Source organism: Dama dama, chromosome X, assembly GCF_033118175.1.
Source record: "Dama dama isolate Ldn47 chromosome X, ASM3311817v1, whole genome shotgun sequence".
Taxonomy (NCBI): Eukaryota; Metazoa; Chordata; class Mammalia; order Artiodactyla; family Cervidae; genus Dama; species Dama dama.
The window spans coordinates 11,669,594-11,695,907 of NC_083714.1; the positions used below are offsets into that span (position 1 = coordinate 11,669,594).

Below are 26,314 nucleotides of genomic sequence, written 5' to 3' on the forward strand. Positions count from 1 at the left end.
GAAGCTAGTAGGCTAGATGATTTCTGAAGTCCCTTCTATTTTTACAGCTTGTAGTTATGAGCATTATGGCACTTCTAACTAAAATTGTATCATTCTAAAATTACATGATTTTTGTCTTACTTCTAACCCATGGTTGGGCTATGTTTAATGAAAATGTGGTGTGAGAATAAAGGTTCTCTTTGGTCTAATTAGCTGGTATCATCATAAAAGTAATAAAATAGTGGTGTAAAAGAACACATTAGCAACAGGTAGAATATGATGCTGAGGATAACATCAGGCAGATAGGACCAAAAACTAGGTTTTCTGACTCCTTCCAGGCTCTTTATCTGAAGTCCTATAAGTACTTTCTTTCCTTTCCAAGGGTCAGATAAATCAGACCCTTTATCACCCAGATATTGTGGGAAATCCATACGCCAGCACCTGTTTGAACTTACTTGGTCCCAGTGCTAAAAACGAAATGTGACTTCTCTTGCAGTGTCTTTGGATGACTCAGGTAGCTCGCCCTCAGTCACTTTCCCCTTGGGACTAGCCTATCAGGCAAAGTGGATAGTGAAATTACCGGTTGGCCCTTTGGATGAGCCTGTGCTATGGGCGTCTGTCTGTGATGCAATCATGCTTTAAGTTCAGCCCCATCCTTACAAAAAGATAAAAATCATGTTCAGAAATATGCAAACTCATGTTTGCATGAACTGTGGCTGCCATCCTGAGAAATAAATATTTTTAAAAGAAACTGTAAAAAAGAAAAGAAAAAGGAACTGTAAACCAGAGCCAGGCTTACTTTCAGGTGCTGAAGGAAAAAAAAAAAAGCGTGGCTGACTTCCCGCTTTCAGGAAAGATCTGGCCCTACGCGTCACCAGCATCCCCCCACCCCCATCCAAAGCCGGGCTTCTAGGCGTTCAGCCCTCCCCAACTGCCTCGCTACAGGGGGCGGGGCGATTCGTTAGCCTCGCCCCCTTCAGGACCTCCAGTCAATCCTCGAGACAGTCGGGGGTAGGCGGAACTACAACGAGGACCCGCCCCCCGCTAGCGCCCAGCCAATCGGAGAGGGATGGGTGTTAACTTCCCCGCTGACTCCGCCTACCCGGCGCTGGGCAATTTAGAGCCGCGCACCGGGCGGGAATGTAAGATGGCGGAGTAGAAACGCGAGTGCTTAGTACTGAGTGTCTGGGCCGACTCGGTTCGGGTCTCGGCGGCAGCAGCAGTGATCGTTAAGCAAAGAGAGCCTAGGGTACTTGGCCAAGATGCCGAATATCAAAATCTTCAGCGGCAGCTCCCACCAGGACCTATCCCAGAAGATTGCCGACCGCCTGGGCCTGGAACTGGGCAAGGTGGTGACTAAGAAATTCAGCAACCAGGAGACCTGGTGAGGATGAAGTTGGGACGCCGACCGGCCTCACCTGCCGGAGAGGCCAGGGCAACCGAGGGTGGGGGGTGGTGAGGTCACAACGTGAGTTCCAAAGGGCCGGGTTTGGGGGGGAAGGGGCAGCTCTGTGACGAGCGTGCCTCACGGGCTGTTTCCGTTATTTTACCTCTCGCGGGAGGGTCACGCTCATTCTCACCGTGCGGTGGGGTGGAGTCAAGATGGAGCAGGAGGCTTAGCTACTGTGTTTGAAGCCAAGGGCCAGGGGACCCAACGCGGGGATGGTGGCTTCCTAGAGCGGCTAGAGGGGGAAAACGCCTAGGCTCCGCGGTGGGGACACGTGGCTTTACCGCTTAGCTGTTGAGCCATCCAGACTGGGTTCTCTTCTGCTCTTAGACCGGCTCGCCTGGGAGATCCTACTGCGTACTGAGCCCTCGTGGTGTTTTCTCCTAGTGTCTGAGAAGCAGCTTTTCAATGCAAAACCGTGTTGGTCGGATTTCCTGTTGAGGAAACTTGACATTATGTGCTGAGGGCGCCAAAATTAATACTGAGGACTTCCTTAGATTGGCAAGTGTTGAATTTTCACATCTTTAAACTCGAAGTAAAGTCTAGTCGCTTGAATAAAATGATGCATTAACTGCATCCCGATTGCCAGCATCTTGGTTTGAGCCATCCAGAAAATAATAGGGAACCTTAATTCTGGAATCCTTGATCTTCCCAAACGTAGCTGTTGGTAAAACAGTGCAAAAGCATATTTTTCAGTACCAAAGTCTATCCTGAACTTGCCCACTTCTAATGTTGTGTGGGGGATTTAAGAAACATTTTTGTCCCTGAATATTAAGATAATAGAAGAAAGATAATGGAGTGGAAGGCTGGAAATGCATAGTTCATTGCAATGAATTTTTTTTCATTGCTTTGCTGATTAAACTTGCTCCCTCCCCCCACTTCCACCATGCTCCTGAACCTTGGGGCCATCTTAGAGATAACTTGGTCACCAAATCCTTTCAGTGCCACTTCCATCTAAATCTAGAATCTTCTGGTTCTGATAAGTGTTTTTCTGTGTTTTGTTGTTACCCTGTTTTGTTGATCAAATCAGAGCAGTACCCACAGTCAGTCCTCTATTAAGGGGAAAGTTACACCAAACCTAATGAGTCAGTTAAATAAGTGAAGATTGCCTTGAACATTTTTTCCTAAGTGCTTCTGTTTTCCTTTTCTCTTCCCAAAGTGTAACTTCCCCTGTCCTTTGTAGACCCTACTGGTAAAAGCATTCATCTGTAGTGGACAGCTTCCTTCTGGAAGCTTGATCATCATGCCATTGGTTGTGATGCAAATGATGGTGTAAGCCCTGATGCCATCTGTAACCAGACAATACCTTAGTCAAAAGGTTGGCGAAGCTGCTGTCTTTAGCTTTAACCACACCATTATGACTCACGGGCTGTAATAAAACAGGACCAGACTTTGCAAGTGGCAGTATAGCTAGGGGACCAGAATGATTTTCATTTGGAGGGTTTTTTTGTTGTTGTTGTTCCCTAGAGAACTGTGACTAGTAAATCTTTTTTCTATGCTTCCAGGAAAAATACAAAGACTTTATTTTCCCTGGGCACCCTCTGCCTAGTGCAGCACATCACAACCTGAGGATAAATTGGGAGAGGGGAGGAGGAAAACAATTTAGTGGTCTACTGATTGATTTCTCTAAAATTATCTGGAGTCCCAATCTACTTCCCTGAGCTAAAAGGCTGATTTCATTTTTAAATAACCAGACAGTAACATGCTTGGAAGCATTGGATAAGATTAAGCCCAATGTGGAAAGTTGCTGACTGGTTAGGTTGCCTTGTTTCTGGCTTAATCATTAGCTTTTTGGCTCCTTGGATGTTCGGAAATCTTCATTGAACATAATCGAATATGTTGCCTATGGAGCTTCCCCTCACCTCCCTCCCCCAGCCTTTGGCTTTTCTGCACTGCAGAAGTGGTAATTGCTGCCCTGACTCTGGGATCTAAAGGTCATGGACAGGATAGCACCTACCCACAGTGGGTGCTATGGGTCATCAGATGGTGAACTGCATAGCCCATCCTCAGATGAGGCTGTTTTGCTGCAGTTTGGCACAATCTCAGGGGTTGATGCTCTCTTGAGTAGTTTTCTCCTGAAGTCAGGATCATCCTTTGTTGTCCAGTTTTTTTAAATTAATTAATTTTTGGTTGCACTGGGTCTTCCTTCCTGTGAGTGGGCTTCTTCTATTTGCAATGAGTAGTAGTTGGCAGGGGAGGGGGTGCGCTACTCTTCATTGCTGTGAACGGACTTCTCATTATGGTGGCTTGTCTTGAGAAGGTCTGTCAGAGAAGGACTTCAGTAGTTGGGGCACATAGACTCAGTAGTTGCAGCTCCCGGGCTCTAGAACATGGGCTCAGTAGTTGTGGCACATGGGCTTAGTTGCCTCGTGGCATGTGGAATCTTCCCAGGAGGGATCAAACCCATGTCCCCTGCATTGGCAGGCAGAATCTCTTAACCACTGTGCCAGCAGGGAGTTCCTGCTGTCCAGTTTTTAAGGAGAAACATGCATAACATATATGTGGGTGTATGGCACACAAATAGCTATGAGAGAGGTTGAAGTTTCAGGCTCTGGAATCAGAGAAGCTGGATTTGAATCCTAAGCCTTTCTTTTCCTCAGTAATCTCACCTGTAAAATATTATCTACCCAGAGTGTTGTTGTGGCTCAGACAGTAAAGAATCTGCCTGCAATGTGAGAGACCTAGGTTTGATCCCTGGGTCAGGAAGATCCCCTGGAGAAGGGAATGGCTCTATAAAACTATAAAATAATAAATTTAGCCTTCCCAGGTGGCTCAGTGGTAGAGAATCCAGCTGCCAATGCAGGAGACTCAGATTCCATCCCTGGGTTGGGAAGAACCCTTGGAGGGGGAAATAGCAACCCACTCCAGTATTCTTGCGTGGAAAATCCCATGGACACAGGAGCCTGGCAGGCTACAGTCCATGGGGGTCTCAAAGAGTCAGACATGACTGAGCATACATGTTTTTTAGAGTCTTTTTGTGACGATTAAATGAGATGGGAGTAAAATTCTTAGAACATTGTCTTAACAGATTCTCAGTGTTGGTAAGGGATGGTGATGGTATTGCAAAAAATGTTACTGCAAAAAATATGGGAAATATAGGATAAAAGATGTCCCAAATAATTCTACCACGCAAGATAAACTGTTCACATTTCAGTTTATGACCTTCCAGGTGTTTGTGTGTTTATATACTGTTTCAGAAAAGTATGGCATATTGTTTATAGCTTTCTTCACTCAGCACTATATTTTGAATAGTTTCTGCCCATAATATTTAGTCTCCATTGTTTTAAATAGCTGTACAGTCTTGTCTTGATTTTACTATAATTTTAGATCACCAAATCCCTGTTCATTATTTATAATTTTTGATCTAATGCTTTTATATGAAAACTCCTGGATCTCTAGAATTACTAGGTTAAAGGGTATACACTACTTTTCAGGCTTTTTAATACTTATTGCCAAATTGATCTCCAAAAAAGTTGAACAAGTTTCTGCTATTAGTAATGGTGATATTAATAATAATAAATAGTGAGTGCATAAAATGTGCTAATTCCTATGTTGAGTGCTTTATACACATTTCACATTTAATCCCCTCAACACTGCTGTAAGAAATTACTCTTACAATCCCCATTTTATGGATAAAGGAACTAAGATTCAGAGGGTAACTTGCCCACTTTTGGGGCAAGTTCTTTAATTTTTTTGCTGATACAGTATTTATCTGGCTTTTGGAACTTCTGAATGTATTAAGCTTTTTACCTGAGGTGTAGTTGACATGCAATATTTATATAATGTTTCAGGTGTATGACAAAGTGATAAACAATTTTTAAATGTTATAGTCCATTTATAGTTATTATAAAATGTTGGCTATATTCCCTGTTTATACTATATATCCTTTCAGCTTTACTTTATACATAGTAGTTTGTACTCTTAATCTCCTACCCTTATCTTCCCCCCTTTCCCTTCTTCATTGGTAACCCCTGGTTGGTTCTTTGTATGTGATTCTGTTTCTTTCTTTCTTTTTCAAAAATATTTTGGCTGCTTCAGGTCTTAGTTGCAGCATGCAGGCTCTTTGTTCTGGTGCATGGGCTTAGTTGCCTTGCTGCACATGTGATCTTAGTTCCCCAACCAGGGATCTAACCTGCACTCCCTACATTGGAAGGCAGATTCTTAACCATTGAACCACCAGGGAAGTCCCCTGGGTCTGTTTCTTTTCTTATTATATGTACTAAATCAGTTCAGTCACTCAGTCATGTCCAACTCTTTGCGACCCCATGGACTACAGCACGCCAGGCTTCCCTGTCCATCACCAACTCCCGGAGCTTGCTCAGACTCATGTCCATTGAATCGGTGATGCCATCCAACCATCTCATCCTCTGTCGTCCCCTTCTCCGCCTGCCTTCAATCTTTCCCAGCATCAGGGGCTTTTCCAGTGACAGAATGTAGTCCACTGGAGAAGGGAATGGCAAACCACTTCAGTATTCTTGCCTTGAGAACCGCATGAACAGTATGAAAAGGCAGTAAGATATGTACTGAATGTTTGGACTCAGTTCTCTTCAATATTGTTAAATAACTTTGTTTTATTTTGTTACTCTAGATAGGCTGAAAGGGGGGTGACTAACCTTGGTTGCCTAGGATTTTCCTATAGTTAATCCCCTGTGTTTTGCATGTGCCAGCACCCATCAAATTCTTGAGATTTTCTTAAAAATACCACCAATCAAAAGGCACTTTAAAATTCACTTTATTATCTGTTTTGTGTTTAAATGGAATGGATGGAGCTAGTCATATGGCCTCCCCAGAACAGCTGAATCACTGTCCCAAAGCCAATTTGGAGGACATGCCATTAGCTAGGAGAAGGAAATGGCAACCCACTCCAGTATTCTTGCCTGGAGAATCCTGTGGATGGAGGAGCCTGATGGGCTGCTGTCCATAGGGTCTCACAGAGTTGGACACGACTGAGGCGATGTAGCATGCATGCATGCATTGGAGAAGGAAATGGCAACCCACTCCAGTATTCTTGCCTGGAGAATCCCGGGGACGGAGGAGCCTGGTGGGCTGGCTGCCTTCTATGGGGTTGCATGGAGTTGGACAGGACTGAAGCAACTAAGCAGCAGGAGCAGCCATTAGCTAGAGGGAAAGAACAAGAAGTGTTACCTTTCAGTTGCTAAACCAGGTCTTCCTACCTGGTTTAAAAGCAAACAGCTTTCAGGCACACCATCAAATTCTTCTGCCATACATCACTGCCTAACTTATTATCTCTGAGACTTGGAGGAAAGCATAAGAATAATATTAAGGTTTTTTGAGGATTCATTGAACTGTTTATTGACCAAGCTGTATAATCTAAGTGTAGTTCGTGGGCTTTTTGAAAAGACTTTATGAAAGTACATCATAGTACTAACTGGAGGAAAAGATTGGTCTTGATTAGTGAGATTGGAATTGCATACAGTAAAACAAGGACAGTGTCCTAATTTACATGTGCTACTTTTATTTTTAATATAGTTAAATAACTTTTTCTAGTTATTAAATGCATGTCTGGTCATAACATCCTTCTATGCTTGAAGGGTAAATGCTAGTCCTAAGTTTGGCTTTGGGAAATGGCCGCACTGTTGGTTGATTAACCTTAGGTGATATAATACAAAAATGGTACAAGTTGGCAGTGAAAATTTAATTTTGTAATTAATACCTTGCCTGCTTTCAAGAAAGGATTTAGTGTTTCATGATACTCACAGATACAAAAAGTTAGATAGGTACAACAGAAGCCTGTTAGAACAAAGGACTATAGTCACTATGTGAAGAATTTGGCATAAAGTGATTACTGAAGTTTATTTAGTGTTACTTTAACTGTATCCCTTGGCTTCCTGGCAGCCAAAGGGATAAAGGCATAAAGGCTTGTACAGTAAATTATGTAATTTTTATTTTCATAAAAATCTTTAGATACTACTTCCAGACACAGAATTCTATGAATTTTTTGGGTGGGATCCTTAAATAATGATACCCAGTAACATAATTAACAATGTAAACAATTTTTTATATTCACTTTCATAGTGGAGGCATTTGTAAAAAAGAGATAAGCCACCATGGTGTTAGGTATGTTGCTTTCTGGCCTTATTTGATAAAAAGACAGCTTTAGAGTAGTAGATAATTAGCCTGTCCCGTATACTGTCTATGGAGAAGGAAATGGCAACCCACTCCAGTACTCTTGCCTGGAAAATTCCATGGACGGAGGAGCCTGGTAGGCTACAGTCCATCGGGTCACAAAGAGTCAGACAGGACTGAGCGACTTCAATGTCAATGTCAATGTATACTGTCTTAGATCAATTGTCAAACTGCTCTTTCGTGGCTCCTAATCCAGCAGTCTGACTGGTGAGTGAATGGAGCACAGATGATTCTCAAAGTGTTCTTGACTCAAACAAGAGCCATAGGCTTCCTATACCAGATATGGAAGATACAATTTGCTTTTCTGGGCAGTCAATGTGCCTGACTTTGATTCTCCCCCAGAGAAGTGGAGGGCTTGGTCTTGGACAAGGAGGTGACGTAGTGGGGATGACAGTGGGCAGGACTAAAATTTTCTTGAGTTTTCAAGTTGCTCAGATATTTGAAATACTACTTTGTCAGCACCATAGAGTTGTGCACCATAAAGCATAGAAGGGACTCTTAGCCTGGAACCTTTCAAAAGGCAGGCAGTGTTAGTAAAGGAGATTTGGAAGTACCTTGAAACTCCATCGGCCTCTTGTTTGGGCCCACCTTAGTGAGGAACTTGAGAGCAGTCTTAGCTCCACAAGGTGTTACTGAATTCTACCCATGTGAGTGGTTTTTTTTTTTTAAGGTAACATGTAATCAATTTAAAAAATTTTTACTGTCTTCACAGAAAGGTATGGTATTAATATTACTTCGCATCTCAGTTCCCTTCCTCAGTTGCACTAGCCACATCCAAGTGCTCAATAACCACACGAGGCCAGTGACTCCCCTATTGGACAGAAGTGCTCTCGGGCCTACTTTTGGACAACACGCAAGTTGTTCTTCCAGGAAGCTTTCTCTGGTCCCCTCCTGCCTGCACATTTGAATTTAGAACAACGTCTCCCGAAAGCAATTTTGGCATTAGCGTAGTTGACATTGCCGACAGATTTAGTTGTTTCTTTCTTTCTTTTTTAAAAATATTTATTTGATTGCCCCGGGTCTTAGTTGTGGCACACAGGATGTTCAATCTTCCTTGCAGCATGTGGGATCTTTAGTTGTGCCATGGAGGATCTAATTCCCTGACCAGGGATCGAACCTGGGCTCCCTGCATTGGGAGTGTGGACCACCAGGGAAGTCCCTTTAGTTGCCTTTTTTTTTTTTTTTAATAATTGTTAAAATTTATTATTTTTGACTGCTGGGTCTTCGTTGCTGTGTGGGCTTTGCTCTAGTTGTGGGCACAGACTTCTCATTGCGGTGGCAGAGCATGGGCTCTAGGGTTTGCAGCTTCAGCAGTTTCAGCACGTGGGCACAATAGTTGTGGCTTGCGGGCTCTAGAGCACAGGCTCAATGGTTGTGTGCGTGGACTTAGTTGCCCCACTCCATGTGGGGTCTTTCCAGATCGAACTCAAGTCTCCTGCATTGGCAGGCGGGTTCTTTACCACTGAGCCACCAGGGAAGCCGACTTTAGTTGTTTCTTAAGGCTGATCTTGGTGATTAATAGATGTCTGTCCAACTATGTCTCAGGGTCCACAAAATTGATGTTTGGCTCATTATGTTGCTTGGCATCACTATTTCAGGATCCCACCATAAAATTCTTTGTAGCCATCGAATCCTGGTGAACTTATCAGGTTGTAGTTCCACCCCAAATTAAATATCTGTCAGCTGAGTATCTGTTCAAGGGATGAGCAGATCTGTCAAAACCTTTTGAAGAAACATGTTGGGCCCACTTACCTCTAGTGTGAGGTGAGTTAGTTTGTGAGGGACAATCAACAGTCTTCTGAATTCACAACAGCAGGCCTGCAGAAGGTTCATATTCTGCTTTAAAGTGAGCAGATTCAAGGGGCATCCTAATCCTGAGTGGTATTCATTCATTCACTCATTCATTCATTCTTTGTGTTATTGGCACTGGCCGGTTGGGCATGACAGATCCGGTTCCTGCCTTCATGGAGCTGGCTTGCATTCTAGTGAGGGTGACAGATAAACAAGTGCATAAAAAATAAGGTGATGAGAAATTGTGATGTGTTCTGAAAAGAATAACCAGGATAATGAGAGAATAACTGGGGAGAGTCACTTTATTTATTTAACTCAGTTATAGAGCATTTCAAACATACATGCAGAAGTAGAGAGAATAAATGATCTTCCTGCCTTGCACCCATCACCCAGTGCAGTTCAGTTCAGTCGCTCAGTCGTGTCTGACTCTGCGACCCCATGGACTGCAGCACCCCAGGCTTCCCTATCCATCACCAACTCCCGGAGCTTACTCAAACTCATGTCCATCAAGTCAGTGATGCCATCCAACCATCTCATCCTCTGTTGTCCCCTTCTCCTCCTGCCCTCAATCTTTCCCAGCATCAGGGTCTTTTCCAAAGCCAGTTCTTCGCATCAGGTGGCCCAAGTATTGGAGTTTCAGCTTCAGCATCAGTCCTTCCAGTGAACACCCAGGACCGATCTGCTTTAAGATGGACTGGTTGGATCTCTTTGCAGTCCAAGGGACTCTCAAGAGTCTTCTCCAACACCATAACAAATTGGAGAATTCTTAAAGAGATGGGAATACCAGACCACCTGACCTGCCTGAGAAATCTGTATGCAGGTCAAGAAGCAACAGTTAGAACTGGACGTGGAACAACAGACTGGTTCCAAATAGAAAAAGGAGTATGTCAAGGCTGTATGTTGTCACCCTGCTTATTTAACTTATATGCAGAGTACATCATGAGAAATGCTGGGCTGGATGAAGCACAAGTTGGAATCAAGATTGCCGGGAGAAATATCAATAATCAGATATGCAGATGACACCACCCTTATGGCAGAAAGTGAAGAACTAAAGAACCTCTTGATGAAAGTGAAAGAGGAGCATGAAAAAGCTGGCTCAAAACTCAACATTCAGAAAACTAAGATCATGGCATCTGGTCCCATCACTTCATGGAAAATAGATGGGGAAACAATGGAAACAGTGAGAGACTTTATTTTCTTGGACTCCGAAATCACTGCAGATGGTGACTGCAGCCATGCAATTAAAAGATGCTTGCTCATTGGAAGAAAAGCTATGACCAACCTAGACAGCATATTAAAAAGCAGAGAAATTACTTTGCCAAGAAAGGTCCATTTGGTCAAAGCTATGGTTTTTCCAGTAGTCATGTATGGTTGTGAGAGTTGGACTATAAAGAAAGCTGAGTGCCGAAGAATTGAAGAATTGATCACCCGGTTCAGCAGTTATCAATTCATGGCTAATCTTGTTTCATCTAATATTCCCCCTCCCCATATTCCCCATAATTGGATTATTTTGAAGCAAACCTCGATATTCTGTCATATCACCGGCATACATTTCATTGACCACAATACCATTTTCTTGCCTAAAACAAATTAACAGTAATGTGTTTTTTTTTTAACAGTTACTTGAAGTAGTATGCAAATAAGGTTCACACAGTACAATTTGTTGATGTTTTTAAAGTCATTTTTAATCTTATCGGTTCTTAGGTAAGTCACTTGTATTAAGATGGTCAGAAATGATATTTTGATTGGAGACCTAAGAAATTAATGAGTTAGTTGTAGGAAGAACATTCCAGATAGTGGGAATATGTGTGCAAAGGTGGGAAAGGGTGAATTCAAGGAATTAGGAAGACGGTTTGACTGATGCCTAGTAAACTAGGGAGAAAATATTTTTCCAGATGAGCTACTTCTCAAGTTAACCTCAAACTAGAACTCATTTCTCAGAAAATATTAATACAATCGGACTAGTTTCTTTTGACTTATTACAGAAGTGCCTGTTTTTAGATATATTGGACTGGCCAAAAAGTTCTTTCCATAGAATGTTACAGAAAAACCCAAATGAACTTTTTAGCCAACCCAGTACTTTATGACCTCAGCTTTCACTGAGGGCTGTAGTAATTTACTCAAGTATACACAAGGTATAATAATACATGTTTTGTTAAAATCGAATTTTGAAGTCATTGTAGGTTAGCATGGAATTGTAAGAAATAACAGAGAGATCCTGTGTACCCATTATGCAGTTTTCCCAAGGTTCCCAACTCTAGTTTTTCCAAACTGTAGTTTTCTTGGCTGTTGCAACCACCAAGATATTGACATTGATAGAGTCAAGAAAAAAAAAAAAACCATTCTGTCATCGCAAGGATCCTTCCTGTTGTCCTGTTACAACCACACCCGTTTTTGTCTTCCTCCTCCTCTGCAGTTTTCTTTTTTTATATATTGCCTTTGTCTGGCTTTGGTATCTGGCTAATACTGGCCTCATAAAATGAGTTGCAAAGTATTCTCATCTATTTTCTTGAAAAGATTATGCAAAATTCAGTTTGTATTTATTTATTTATTTGGCTGTGTCAGGCCTTAGTTGGGGCACGTGGGATCTAGTTCCCTGACTGGGGATCTAACTTGGGCCCCCTGCATTGGTGGCTTGGATTCTTAGCCACTGGACCATGAGGGAAGTCCCCCACATTCATGTTAATTCTTTAAATGTTTGGTAAGCTTCTCTGGTAAAGTTGTTTTAGGTCAGCCTTTCTAGAGGTTTATCAATTATATTGATTTCCCCCTCACCAAGAGCTTTTTGTTTCAGTGGTTTTTCTTTATTGTTTTACTGTTTCATTGGTTTCTGCTCTTATGTCTGATTTCTTCCTTCTGCTTATTTTGGTTTCATTTTGCCCATTTTTCAGTGCCTGAAGGTTTTTATCTCCAGATATCCCAAACTAATATGTTTTCGTCTTTGTTTGGACTACTGTGAATTTCAACATCCCTGTTCTAACTGGTTTCTGGTTTGATTTTTACCATTTGCTTTTATTTTTCTTGCTTTATAATATAAAGTAACCCCATTCTTTTAAAAAGTAGGATCCTTACAACTGTTACTTGGATTGAGAACAAATAAGTTTTAAATAATAATTATCTCTGATATCAGCTTCTGACAATGGAATTATGTCCTGTTGCAGTTTTCCTCTTCATCAGTACAGGTTATTAACTGTTCTGATCTACTTGCCTACACAAGCGCGCATGTACATATACCCACACATTCCTCTATCCCCCGCGTCACCTACAAGATTAATTGGGGAAATGGTGTTGCTTTGAGGTATCACTGAGGTTATTATTTTTAATAAGTTATTCTTGGTAAGGATCCAAGTACAAATATTAAAACTTGCATTTTATAGTAAAATATAGCCTTACTCCATAATTAGAGTAACTTCTATGGAATTCTTTAAAATAAGAGTTATTAATTGGACCAGAGTACAGTTAGCATAGAATGAAGGCAAGGACCACATCTGTTCTCCATCATCGTGTCCCTGGCACCTAGAACAGTGACTGGCATATAAACATTTAATATTTGTTCAGTGAACTGCCAATGTGGTAGACGTGGTACGGTCTTCTGCAGAAGGCATCATTCTAAAACAGTAGTGATTCATTCCTTGTATGAGCTTTCTGGTTCCTTTATTATATATTAATAACAGTCATAGATGCTGTATCAAATTTGCATTCACACATATGAAATGAGATACAGCCTGCTTACTGAAATTATGGTCCAAATACTAAGTACCTTAGCCAATTTTTTCATGTCATGTCACCTATAAAAACTGGTATAGTACACTGGAGTAAACAGGCAGTACCCGGTTTCTGGTACAGGGGCTTCTCCAGGGGAATCGCCTGTAATCCATTCATAGTATACTAGTGGGGAAGCTGTGTTTTTTAGACTTTACTGTAGATGTACAGTATAGTGCTTTAAAATCTGTTTTTGTTGTCTTTCCTTTTCCTATAGTGTGGAAATCGGAGAAAGTGTTCGTGGAGAGGATGTCTACATTGTTCAGAGTGGCTGCGGTGAAATCAATGATAATCTCATGGAACTTTTGATTATGATTAATGCCTGCAAGATTGCTTCAGCCAGCCGGGTTACTGCAGTCATCCCGTGCTTCCCTTATGCCCGGCAGGATAAGAAGGATAAGGTAGGAGTGGAATCTCTCTTTTTTTTTAATTCTTTTTTTCTTAAATCAGGAGAAGCAGGAGCACTTGCCCAAAGTCAAAAAACTTCCTTAATTATCAAATGTATATTTAGAGGATATTATTTTTTTATCTTAGGCATTACCTGATTTTCAAAACAATTGGTGTGATTGGTTTGTATAAAGCAATACATTTGCAGTCTGTCTGTTTTATCCCAGTCATACATATGTGACTTTTGGCTAACTCAGTGCTATTTTTTCATTGTATCAGTAAGACTAAGCACCAGCTCCCATGGAGTAGAATATTTTTTTAAACTGGTAGATCCTCTGGTACCCTTTTGGTTATAGTTGTGACCTCTTTATATAACTTGAAGTCTGTTACATGAATACACACATGCACACCTGACCTTCTTTGGAGTATTAGAGGATAAAGCATATAGGTAAAACTTTGCCAGTCCATGGTAATTGATGCCCAAATTTTATTAATATGTACGATACCTGGGAGAAGGCCAGATACTTTTATTTCAATAGAATACAGTGCTCCTAAGGAGTAGAGTGTAGGACATGGGCCTTGTTATTTTATGGTGCAGTCAGGTGTGTTTACCTGTTATTTAAAGGGGTTGAGTTTACTGAAAGTTTGGCCTCTGGATGAGTAAGGGGAGTGGTGTAATTAAAAAAATAAAACTATACTTTCCATCCTTTAATGTGTCTTTAAATGTTGACATGTTAGATGTTGCACAGGTTTGAGTATGTATGTCTTAAAAGAGATTTTAATACAATTCTTTCAAAAAAGATTTGTAGATAGTCTGCCTAATTTAAATAATTGAGCATTGGAAAGACTTTAATAGGCTGAAAATATGTACATGAAGAAAGTGACAGGTTGGGAAGGTTTTTTCTGATGTATGTATCCTGATTTGGAAAAATGATATTCCACTTCCTATTTTTGCCAGATTGTGATGAACTGAAAATCAGTGGCTGTGTCACTTTTTATGAATTTTCTGGTAGCACAGTGCCTTAAACACAGTAGGTATACAATAAATAAATGCTTCTTGCGGAAATGAATTGTTTTTCAGATTGGCTTTTTTTTCTCTTTCCTTCCCTCCATTTAGAGCCGGGCTCCGATCTCAGCCAAGCTGGTTGCAAATATGCTCTCTGTAGCAGGCGCAGATCATATTATCACCATGGACCTTCATGCTTCTCAAATTCAGGTACCATTGGGAGCTAAATATTAGCTTAGGGATTATTAGGGATTAGACATGGGATAAGAGAGGACTGAATGCTGAAAACCACAGGAAAGCAAAAATTGCCCAAGTACAGCTCAAATAAACTAGACATTGATGACATTTTCAACATCCTCACCTGAAGTATAATTCATGGTCTTAGTCATGTGGGCTGGTTGTACAGGGAGACAGTTTGGGATTCTGGGAAGAGCATAGTAGGCTTTGGCATCAGTCTGAGTTTTAATACTGGCTCTGACACTTACATTGTCATCATTAAATTTAGAAGCATAGATATTGGAGTCTACTTTCTAGCATTAAAAGAGTTTGGGGAGCAGAATACTACCTTATAGTTGATACTTTTAAAGAGACTTTGAAATCGTTATCTTTGGAGGCTTCTGGGAATTCAGTGAGATACAGGCCAGATGATTATATATCCATTTTATAGAAGAGGGACGGATGAGTTGTGAAGTACAACAAATCTGTAGCAACTAGTATTAGAACACAAATCTCCTGACTGCTAGTTAATCTGACCATTTATTATAAATGCCTTCCACTAGGTTTATATACCATAGCATCTCTAACTGGTTTACCAGTTAGCTTTGGCTCTCTTAACAAGCCAGGCCAATATTGAGTGGTAGAAGGTAGTAAGTATGTATTACCCCATGGGTCTGCACACTGGCTGGGGAGTTCTCATCTTGGCTGGACAGTTCTCATCTCGGCTGGACTTGGCTGTTTTCCTCCGGAGCTTGTTCACGTGTCTATGGTCAGTTGTGGGTTAGCCGGGGGCTCACTTTGTGGCTGGGCTTTCTTGCACAACCCACACTCTAGGAGTCTGCTTTTACAGTCTGCCATATTGGGCATGTTTTTGGATCAGTTTGAATGTTCCAGTAAAGTATTCTTTGGGCAAGTTACTATTCTCTTTGTGTTCATTGTTTGTAAATGGAAGAGAAGGAAAACAAGCCAAACTGACTCAGGTTCTTTCTTTATGCAGGGCTTTTTTGATATCCCAGTGGATAACTTGTATGCAGAGCCAGCGGTCCTCAAGTGGATAAGGGAGAACATCTCTGAGTGGAGGAACTGCACAATTGTCTCACCTGATGCTGGAGGAGCAAAGAGGTATGGTTGAAATTCGTATTATTCCCAACATATTGGGGAAAGTTTTCAGACAGTTGTGTCAGAAAGTGATCTTTTGCTGTTGAACTGAGTTTTTCTTTTCTTGAAGTATAGTTGATTTACAGTGTTAAGCTTCAAGTATACAGCAAGGTGGTCTGAAAAAGACTATAAAGACTACATATGTATAAAGTCTTTCTCCAATTCTTTTTCAGTATAGGTGATTACAATATACTGAGAAGCAACAGTTTTTAAGTATTTGGATGTTCTGATAGCTTAGGACATGGGCTGGATATGGTTTTATTCACTCTCTTACTGGCCTGAGTCACTGCCTAAAAGATAAGATAGCAGCAGAGGGGCACGAAATAGTTCTGGCATCATGGACTTGACCAAAACCCATCAGTGACTCAGCACTGCAGGGTAAGTGACAGCACTATGATCCATCAGGAGGAGGAGGCGATTTGATTTTCTAATGAATGCCCCTTGCTATCAAAACCCATGATGATAGTGAACAAGTAAGCTTTTACATGGGCTTCCCCTGTGGCTCAGGGGTAAAGAATCCGCCTTCAAGGCAGGAGACATGGGTTCAATCCCTGGGTCGGGAAGATCACCCAGAGGAGGGCATGGCAACCCACTCTAGTATTCTTGCCTGGAGAATCCCGTGGACAGAGGAGCCTGGCAGCCTACGGTCCAGAGGGTCGCAAATAGTCGGACACACTGAAGCAACCTAACACTCATGCACAAGCTTTTACGTACCCCTTAATGTTGTTGGTTAAACCATTTTGATCTTTTGAATTAGAATACTAAGCAGGACGGAAAAGAAAGTGTGGTGATTTTATTTAAGCCAAGTGCTGAACATTCGAAACAAACTGATTGCCAGGGATTGCCAGTTGCAGTGCTTCAGCTCACGTGGTACAGACTAAGAGCTTTTCATTTCCTTAGTGGCTCACTCGTTAGTAATGTATTCAGAAGTGTGACACATGTTCTTCTTGTTGGGGAAATAGAATGACGAGCTACAAAACACAGATGATTAGGAAATGCCAATTCACATCTTTGCAAAAGCCATTCAAATTTTCAATGACTATTTCTCAACGACCTCTTTATTTCAGGAACTTCAACAGAACTGATAAGCTGAGAGCTTGAGTTCTATTCTCCAGCCAGATGCATGGCTTTGCGAGTCCCTTGTTGTTGCTAGTTACCGTCTGTAATACTAGAAACAGAGCCTAAAACACATCCCCCTCACAGTGGTTGTCAGACTTGTGAAGATCATCTTCCACAGAGACTTAGAAAACAGTCTCATTTGAAATAAGTAATCAAGCACAATTTTCTTTCCAAAGTTGGATACAGAAAAACTGCCTTCAGTAGATGGTTTATTGATCCATAATTTTGTTTACTGTTTTCTTTTTTAAATTGTTTATTTATTTATTACTGTACTGGGTCTTCATTGCTGCTCTCAGGCTTTCTCTAGTTGTGGCAAGTGGGGGCTAGTTGTGCTGTGTGGACTTCTTGTTGTGGTGGCTTCTCTTGTGGAGCACAGGTTCAGTAGTTGTGGTGCACGGGCTTAGCTGCCCTGAGGCATGTGGAATCTTCCCGAACCAGGGATCCAATCTGTGTCCCCTGCATTGGCAGACAGATTCTTAACCAGGGAAGTCCTGTAATTTTCTTTTAGTGATGGAATCTTTTCAAAGTGAGTGGCTATCACATCTGTCTTGGCAGGGTTTGGGGAATAGGTAGAAATGCCTGTGAAGTTGTGACTTGCATGTAGTTCTTCCCTCAAGGATATAGGGAGTGGCTCTTTTTGAGCCCTTTACTTTGTCAGTCACTGAGTTTGTTGGCCACTGAGTATGGATGGCTTAGGATGCTTGAACTAAGTGATCATGCATTTGCCTCATCTAAGTAATCATTCCAAGCAGAATGGTAACTCTTGATGTTATGTGCCCACACAGTAGGGATGGAGAGCACACAGGAAATGGGTCGTTTAGATCAGGTGCAGATGCTGCCTAGATTGTGGTCCAAGTCTTGTCTGTTCTCTATTGTATGGTCATAGGTTCTCCCATGTTCTGCACAAACTCAAGATATGTGAGCGTAGTCACAAGGGAAATAGGACATGATACTTGGTTGGATCAGCACTACATTAAAAAACAAAGCCCAAAGCACAGAGCCTCGTCACACATAACAAGATGGCAGGGTGAAATGTGGCCACAGATGTCACAGGCAGCACAGTCATACACTGAATGGATTGCTGATTGATAGATTACGTGGTACTTTGTCACCAGACAGATTTGTCTTCTATCCCACCTTCTAGTCTGGTTTGTATTACCTTGTAATTCAAGCAAAAGGAATTCTGTTCTGATTTGGAAATCCTTTGGTCTGTACAGCAAGATGCCCAGTTTGCCTGCTTAATTGGTATAACTTTCTTTCTAGCAGTCATTAAAGGAACTCCCAAGCTTGGTATCCAGGTACAGTTGACGTTGACAGTTGGTGGATCACTGAGGGGATTGTGATGAGGGCACAACAGAACAGGCTGGGTACTGTTTCTCTCCCACCAAATTCAGGTTCACTTCTTACCACATCCGCATGTCATAATGGAACCATCTACACTCCTGGCATTAGTTAACCAAGTTGTATCTCTCTCCTCTTCTGCTGCCAGTCCAGTAAACGAACATGCCCTAGCATTCATTATACTGCTTCCTGGGACTGGTGAGGGTTGTCTATCTCCTTCTGTAACCCAGAATGAATTTTAATCTTAAGTTTGACTAATAATTCATAAACTGCTCTTAGGATGTGGGTGGCATTAGCCTACATCTTGGAGTATGGAGGCATTAGTCTATGAAACCCAATTTGTGATGCCAATTAGTTACAGTTACCTTCTTCCAACCCTGTTGAGGTTCATGGAGTATTCTCACCTAGAAAATAAGCCCATCCTTTAGTTCCTTTCTTTGTCTTAAGATACACACACACACACAGGTTTTAACTGAGGTTTTAACTGTGAATACCCTGTGTTGCAGAGTGACTTCCATCGCAGACCGGTTGAATGTGGACTTTGCCTTGATTCACAAAGAACGGAAGAAGGCCAATGAAGTGGACCGCATGGTGCTAGTAGGAGATGTGAAGGACCGTGTGGCCATCCTCGTGGATGACATGGCTGACACTTGTGGTACAATCTGCCATGCAGCTGACAAGTGAGTGCCTACTGGTGGGGCTGGGGGTTAGATGTGAAAAAAATACTATCTGACTGCTCTAAGCCTGCTGGTTCCCTTTGGAACTCAGTTTAGGGAATTTTAACTGACTGTTTTGTCACCCTAGGCTTGAATTGCAATGCATGTAAATTGACGGGTATTCTTACTTTTTTTTCTCTAGAGTTTCTTAGTTTTATTTTTCCTTGTTATTGTGCTAGACTATATACAACGTGAAATTTGCCATTTTAACTTTTTTGGGGGAGGGTCGTGCAGCTTGTGGTATTTTAGTTCTCTGACCAGGGATTGAACCCATGCCCACAGCAGTGAAAACAGTCCTAATCACTGGATCACCAGGAAATTCCCCATTTTAATCATTTTTAAGTGTGCAATTCAGTGACATTAATTATAGTCACAATGTTGTGCAACTATCACCACTGTATTTCCAAAAAAATATCTCATCTCTCTGAGTATTGTACTTTTTTTTTGACCATACTTTGCGGCTTGCGGGATCTCAGTTTCCTGACCAGGGATTGAGCCTGTGCTCTTGGCAGTGAAAGTGTATGGAGTCCTAACCACCAAACTGCCAGGGAATTCCCTGAGTAATCTACTTTTGATAGTTCTTTAAAACAGGTTAAGGTAAGAAATCCATAGTCCTGAGCAGACAGAAATATATTCCCATATTTATATTTTATCTAAGCTGAAAACCTTGGCTTTACCTCTAGACTGTCCATTTTTGCTGCTACTTCCTTCATTCTTATTCCTTCTCATCATTTGCCTGCACTGTTCTTAATTACCTTACCTGTTTTCTGCTGCCATTCACCAGTCTCTTACCTCCCAGTCCATCTTTCACATTGCTGCCCCACTGGCTTATCTTCCTAAAACTAGATTCCCCTCATGCCTCCTTTAAAACTGTAAGTGGCTCCCCACTGCTTATAATCCAAGTCACTATGGACAGCATTGTTTCTCTTATTTTTAAAAATCTCATATATATATATGTTGTTGTTTAGTTGCTAAGTCGTGTCTGACTCTTTTGCAACCCCATGGGCTGTAGCCTGCCAGGCTCTTCTATCCATGGGATTTTCCAGGCAAGAATACTGGAGTGGGCTGCAATTTTCTTCTCCTGTGTGTGTGTGTGTGTGTGTGTGTGTGTGTGTGTGTGTGTGTGTGTGTGTGCACGCGCTGAAAAAAAACTTGTATGCGGAGTGATTTCCTGGCTTGGATCCTGGAGTATGCATTTATAAAACTCCTTTTATCATATTAGTAAGATAATGCTAATTGGTCATAATAGATCAACTCCCTTAACACAGTAAACTTACCTGTTCATGGTAAGTTTGCCCCTTTCAGTCTTATGGCACTGCATCTTTAACATTTCCATTGTGGCCAGCCAGAAAGGGAAAAGAGCATGGAGGATCATCCATGGGAAGTTTTTTATAAGAATCTGTCCACATTTAGATAGCCAGAATTAAGTCACTTGACCATACCTAACTATGCAAGGGAGGCTGGGAAGTGTCCAGCTGTGTACTAGAAAGAAGAAGAGACAGATTTTGTTGAGTGTAGCTGTCTGTGCCACCGTCCTTTTACACTAATCCAAACCTCAGATTAGTTATTGACTGAACTGTATCACCCGAAAATTCAACCCTAACCCCCAGTGTGATGGTATTTGGAGATGGGACCTTTGGGAGGTAATTAGGTTTAGGTGAGGGCATGATGGTAGGGTGGGGCCCTCATGATGATATTGGTGTCCTTATAAGAAGAGACACCAGAGAGCTCTTCCCAACCCCATTCCTCCTCTCGATCTGTGCACACAAAGAGATTACATAAACACATAGCGAGATGGCCACCAGTAAACCAAGAGAAGAGGTCTCAGAACAAAATCTACCTTGCTGGCCCCTTGATCTTAGACTTCCCAACCTCCAGAAACAAGTGAGAAATAAAATTCAGTTTAAGTCATCCAGTCTGGTATTCTGTTATGGCAGTGCAATCTGACTAAAACAGTCCTCTTCACTAACTTGAATTTTATAGTAACAAGTAAAATTACTCCTAATTACTCTCCTTTTTCCTCTAGACTTCTCTCAGCTGGAGCCACCAGGGTTTATGCTATCCTGACTCATGGAATCTTTTCTGGCCCAGCCATTTCTCGCATTAATAATGCATGCTTTGAAGCAGTAGTAGTCACCAATACCATACCTCAGGAGGATAAGATGAAGCATTGCTCCAAAATACAGGTGAGACTGAGATACTTGCAAAACAAGATTCCCCTGAGTATTTAGGAGGTGATTACATGTGTTGAATTAGGTGTCTGGGCGGGTTCTGAAGATTTCCTCCATTGCTCTCAAGGGTTAACCATCAGGATCTGTGACCCAAAAGGAAGGATCATGTGTCTAAAAATTCAAACAGCTTGACCTCAGACTCTCTGAAGGATGGAACCCAGGATTTTGTGTTTTAACAGACTCTCCCAGTGTTTGTGATGCACATCAGGTCCATGCTTTACCGTTTGTGTGTGTCACTCTTGCCTATCAGCCCCTGCAAACATAATGTGAAACCTTCAAACTGGTTTTTAAATGCCAGCCCACTACCACCTTGGTGAGTCAAGAGTGCTTCCTCCATTAGCATTTTGACTCTTTCTTAAGTGGTTGGTTATATTTAAAATGTGAGTATGAAGAGCAGCTGGTTGTGGGCTTACTTGGGGAAACAGCACAGTGCAGTCTTAAGAGGAAGGACCCTCATCGGGCTGCTCATCAGTGTCTGCAATGACCAGTCAATCATCTCTGTCTGTATACTAACCCGATGCTCCCCTTGCCTTCCTAGGTGATTGACATCTCCATGATCCTCGCGGAAGCCATCAGGAGAACTCACAATGGAGAATCTGTCTCCTATCTGTTCAGCCATGTCCCTTTATAATAGAATGACTCCTGAGGCTTTTCAAAAATAAAGTGAGCCCCACCCCTTGTTTTTTTCTTTGGTATTTGATGAAAAATCCAGCAGAAGACCCAGCTTGTTGCAGTGTAGCTTTCTACATCCCGCATCAGTTATATGAGCGTTACTGCTATTGTGTTGGCCAAAAAGTTCATTTGGGTTGTTCCATAACAGCTTATGGGAAAACCTGAATGAACTTCTTGGCCAACCCGATACGTTAGAGAAATACAGAATGACATTAGCCACTGGGATTTTCTACCTGTATTGTCTCATCCTGGCTTCTTTGATCTTGTGAGCCTTGCAGCTTTAACTATTCAGCTGCTCCAAGATGTTGGACTTTGGAAAGCTTTGTGTAGAGTGTCCAGATATGTTTGGGGAAGCTCAGACTACTTTGCATGTGAATGCTTCAGCGCCCCCCCATCCCCCGCAATGTGTGATAAGTTCTCTAAAGTCTGTACTAAATTATGCAAGAACCTGGTGCAACCCGAACCCAGATCTGGTTGCTGAGCCCCTGTAAGGCTGGAGAAACCCTAGGGCAGGAGCCTGAGGGGAAGCAACCCACCATAGAGCAAATGATTCTTGGGAGGAAAAAGCCTGATCCATCACCCTTTGCTTGTATTCTGTCACTTGGATTCTGTTTTGTCCCTATTCCTTTCCATTTGGCCTGATCTTCTTTTCCTGGCCAAATATCCACTTGGTCCCAAGTGATCGTTGTGCCATAGTTTTCTGGGAAGCAAACTCAATTCCTGCCCTATGATCCGTAACATTAACATGAGATTATTTTGCTGTAGCTTAATCTTCCTTAGCCCACTACCACTGTGGTAGTAGGTTTTAGGTGTTGTTCTAGTGCCTTTTGATTAATTTAACTGCTTATCATCTTTCTTCTTTGGATCTATTTGGCCTCTCAAATGACCTGAGATTTCTGTTTAAAAAAAGTTGATATTACTGTCTCTTGTAGAAGAAACTAATAAAGTTATCTCTTTGATTGTGGGTCTATATCTGTACTGGTCTCCCTGCTGAAGCTTTGGTTTAGGTGTCTTGGCTGCCCAATCATGGCTCTTACTTCTTTGTTTCCAAGCTGTCAACTGTATGGTTAAGCCAAGAATAGACACAGCTGCACTTTTCTTCAGTTATAAGAACTGAAGATGCCTGGGGTTAATTGAGAACTAGATATAGTGTAATTCTTTGCATTATACCTGAGTTATAGGCTGTATATGCCTGTTGGATCTCTGGTTCTTAATCCTGATGATAGGAATTAGGTCTTTTCTTAGAGGAAGAGAGTAGTTTTTATAAATTTATTCATTTTTGAGCCAATTTTGCCAAATGTGGTTAAAACTTCCCTCCATCTGTAGTTGACACACATTTAGCATTTAAGTTCAGCTTTTCTAATTATAAGGCATTCCAGAATGTTACATGAGGGGTTTTTGTGTTTGTGTGTGTGTGTGTGTGTGTGTGTGTGTGTGTGTGTGTGTATTATCAAATGACTTTTTGGGAAACTAAATGCTTCTAGAGCTTTGTGAAGGGTGCTGCCTTGTCTTTGAAGCCTGGTTCGGCTTTTGTTTTTGTTTTATATTGAATATCAGAGTATTAACAATGATCTTTTGGAAAAAGTTATTCAAAAGGGAACTGAATTGAGCTGTGAAATGTGTTCCTCTGACCCTCTTAGGCCTCTTTCATTTCAGGTCTTTGCCCTGGGGCCAGCTGACATGGAACACTGATGCCATAAATTGCTGATTCTGCTATTTCCTGAAGTATTGGGTCAGTGAATCAGGGTTTGCTATGTCAGAATTTTTTTGACATCAGGACCCCATACTCTGGGCCCTCTTGGGCAATCCAGTTCCTAGGATGAGGTTTTGAGGCCATCAGGAAAGGCCCTTAGCCCCCATCTTTGATTCCTATGCTTGGGGGGAGGTCAAGATTCAATTCCCTGTGACACCCAGCATCATACCCGAAGTACTGCCAGGACTGTTCTTTCTTCCTCAAGTGAGAGAGTCCCAAATGTCCTGGATGGCAAGCAATTCTTAACTGGGGAACAGTAGCAGGAACAGGCCTGGAGGGGCCAGGGAGGAGGCACAAAAGCTGAATGGAGTTGCAAGGAAAGCACAGTTTAGAAGAAACTGTAGCCTTAATAGCCGTGTCATTACTTCTGAGCAAAAGACATCACCAGGTTTGATTTCACATGCCCTCACCTCCACTTACCCTTAGAACTGGAGAAAAGATTACTTGGACCAAGGCTGAACTGGGCAACTCTCAAACCTAATGTCTTTATCAGAGGTTTATTTGATCTCAAGTTGGGGCTTTTCCAGATTTGGAATAAAAACATTTTCTGCTCAGGAGTTTTTTTAACTTGCCCATCAATAGTATGTAGCCCTTAACCTGAGGGTTAGAATCACGTAAAAGTTTAAATTAAAGAAAAAGCTCTCCTATTAACTTGCCCTCCTGACATCTCTCTCTTGGTTGTGGGAGAGGGGGAAGAGACCTCCAGAAAGAAATCACCTTGTGGAGGGTGGGGGCAGGATAGAAAGCTCTGCATTGCCACCCTGAGGAGCCCGCCACTTGGACTGGAGACCACTAAAAGTGTAAGTACCCTGTTTTCAAGAATAGCCCTTATGTTCGCAGTCAGGAATTGGAGCCAGCCCCCTACCCTGGCCTGAGTCTGCACCTCCAGTCTCAAGATGGATGCTTCTTCAGCCCTGATGATTTGCTTCTGCAGCCCTGAGCCCCAGTCTCTGTGTCTGGTTTTCCCTTGCCCTGCCTTCGCCAGGGATTCATTTTCATTACCGTGAAAAAAGGCACAGGCCTTTTGCAACCTGTGCATCAAGGACCAAAAGAGGTCCTTATAGGAGGGCCCTGTGTCTTTGGAGTCCTCTAGGGATCCCAAAGGGGCTTGCCCTGGTGGCTCCATGGTAAAGAATCCACCTGCCAATGCAGGAAACGGGTTTTTTAATTTATTGATTTGGCTATGCTGGGTTTTAGTTGTGGCACGCAGAATCTTCTTTGTTGCAGTGTGCAGGATCTTTAGTTGTAGCATGTGAACTCTTAGTTGTGGTATCTGGGATCTAGTTCCCTGACCAGGGATCAAACCCAGGCCCCCTGCATTGGGAGCATGGAGTCCTAGCCACTGGACCATGAGGGAAGCCTGAAACAGGTTCCTTTTTTTTTTTTATTTTTTTATTTTTTTTTTCCAGTGGGTTTTGTCATACATTGATATGAATCAGCCATGGATTTACATGTATTCCCAATCCCGATCCCCCCTCCCACCTCCCTCTCCACCCGATTCCTCTGGGTCTTCCCAGTGCACCAGGCCGGAGCTGAAACAGGTTCCTTTGACAGTCATGATTGAAATAGAGCTACAGCTAAAGACTTCCTCCCGCTTTATTCTTTTGCCACATTTTTTTTTTCTTTTGCCACATTTTGAGGCCTGTTTTCTCTTGGGCTTTTCTTGCAAGTCTTACACGCCTTGTTTAAAAATAAAACAAATTCTCCCAATTATGACAGATTTTTGATGACTTGATCTGTAAAATCTCGCTTGGTTCAAATATTTCTTCTAAATCACCTTTTCCAAAGTCTAGGTCTTGGCAGGACAACTGCAGGGGAGTTAAGATGCTAACAGGTATGTTCAGATCCCTTGTACTAGGCACACATGAGAATTAGGATCCATCAGGCCTTGTCATTAGTTCTTGGGTTGCCTTTCTGGGGTGATTTCTGCTGGGTGATGTTAGCTGCCTTAGACCTCTATGCTGTTAAGAAAAACCTGTGTTAGAAAAACTTGTTTCAGGGATAAAATTGAATGTAAGGCCAGATGTTAGTTGTCAAATCTCAAGGAAATTGCAGTGTAAAGTCAGTTTCCCATAAATCTGACAACCAGGAGACTGATTTGAGGTCACATTTAGTTCATTTGGATGGTGGTGGGCCCACTGTATGCTTTTTTCTTTTGGCTGCACTTTGTGGCTTGCGAGATCTTAGCTCCCCAACCAAGGATTGGACCCAGGCCCAGCAGTGAAAGAGCTGAGTCCTAACCACTGGACCACCAGGAATCCCCTTGAGTGTTTTTTTCTTTTTATTGGAAGATAATTGCTCTACAATGTTGTGTTGGTATCTGCCATACATCAACATGAATCAGTCATGGGTATAAATACCTTCCCTCCCTCCCTTGAGTGTATGTTAAGGAGAAGGATTGAAATGAAGGGCTGGAGATACAAAGGGTGATATCAACCTACAGGGGGTGAAAGAAGCAAGGGTTCTTTCCTTGAAGCTTTCAGGAAGTTGAATTGGCCTCTAAGATTGTAACGGTAACGGCCTTGCAGGGGCTGAACAGGCCCTACTGTTTCTCCCTTCCTGAGGCGGCTTTCCTATCTCAGCACCGAG

At 42.1% G+C, this 26,314-nt stretch overlaps 1 protein-coding gene across 2 annotated transcripts; it reads left to right on the plus strand.

The window, feature by feature from the left end:
- The first annotated feature begins 1,089 nt into the window (after window positions 1-1,089).
- On the plus strand, window positions 1,090-25,438 carry PRPS1 (phosphoribosyl pyrophosphate synthetase 1). 2 transcript variants are annotated; one of them, XM_061135921.1, is made up of 8 exons: window positions 1,090-1,363; window positions 13,344-13,527; window positions 14,631-14,729; window positions 15,733-15,857; window positions 18,860-19,033; window positions 21,096-21,255; window positions 21,839-21,963; window positions 23,629-25,438. In XM_061135921.1, exons 1-7 carry the CDS (start codon window positions 1,242-1,244, stop codon window positions 21,929-21,931), a joined length of 957 nt encoding a protein of 318 aa, XP_060991904.1. In that variant the 5' UTR covers window positions 1,090-1,241; the 3' UTR covers window positions 21,932-21,963; window positions 23,629-25,438. The 2 variants fall into 2 exon arrangements, with proteins under 2 accessions (XP_060991904.1, XP_060991903.1); XM_061135920.1 differs by lacking the exon at window positions 23,629-25,438 and having other exon boundaries at window positions 21,839-22,936.
- Window positions 25,439-26,314: the final 876 nt, after the last annotated feature.

Excerpts from the sequence above, each read along its gene's own strand:
- PRPS1 (XM_061135921.1), top strand. The coding sequence starts at position 1,242 with ATGCCGAATATCAAAATCTTCAGCGGCAGCTCCCACCAGGACCTATCC. Across the intron at positions 1,364-13,343 it reads TTCAGCAACCAGGAGACCTG|TGTGGAAATCGGAGAAAGTG; the intron begins GTGAGGATGAAG and ends CTTTTCCTATAG. Across the intron at positions 13,528-14,630 it reads GGCAGGATAAGAAGGATAAG|AGCCGGGCTCCGATCTCAGC; the intron begins GTAGGAGTGGAA and ends CCCTCCATTTAG.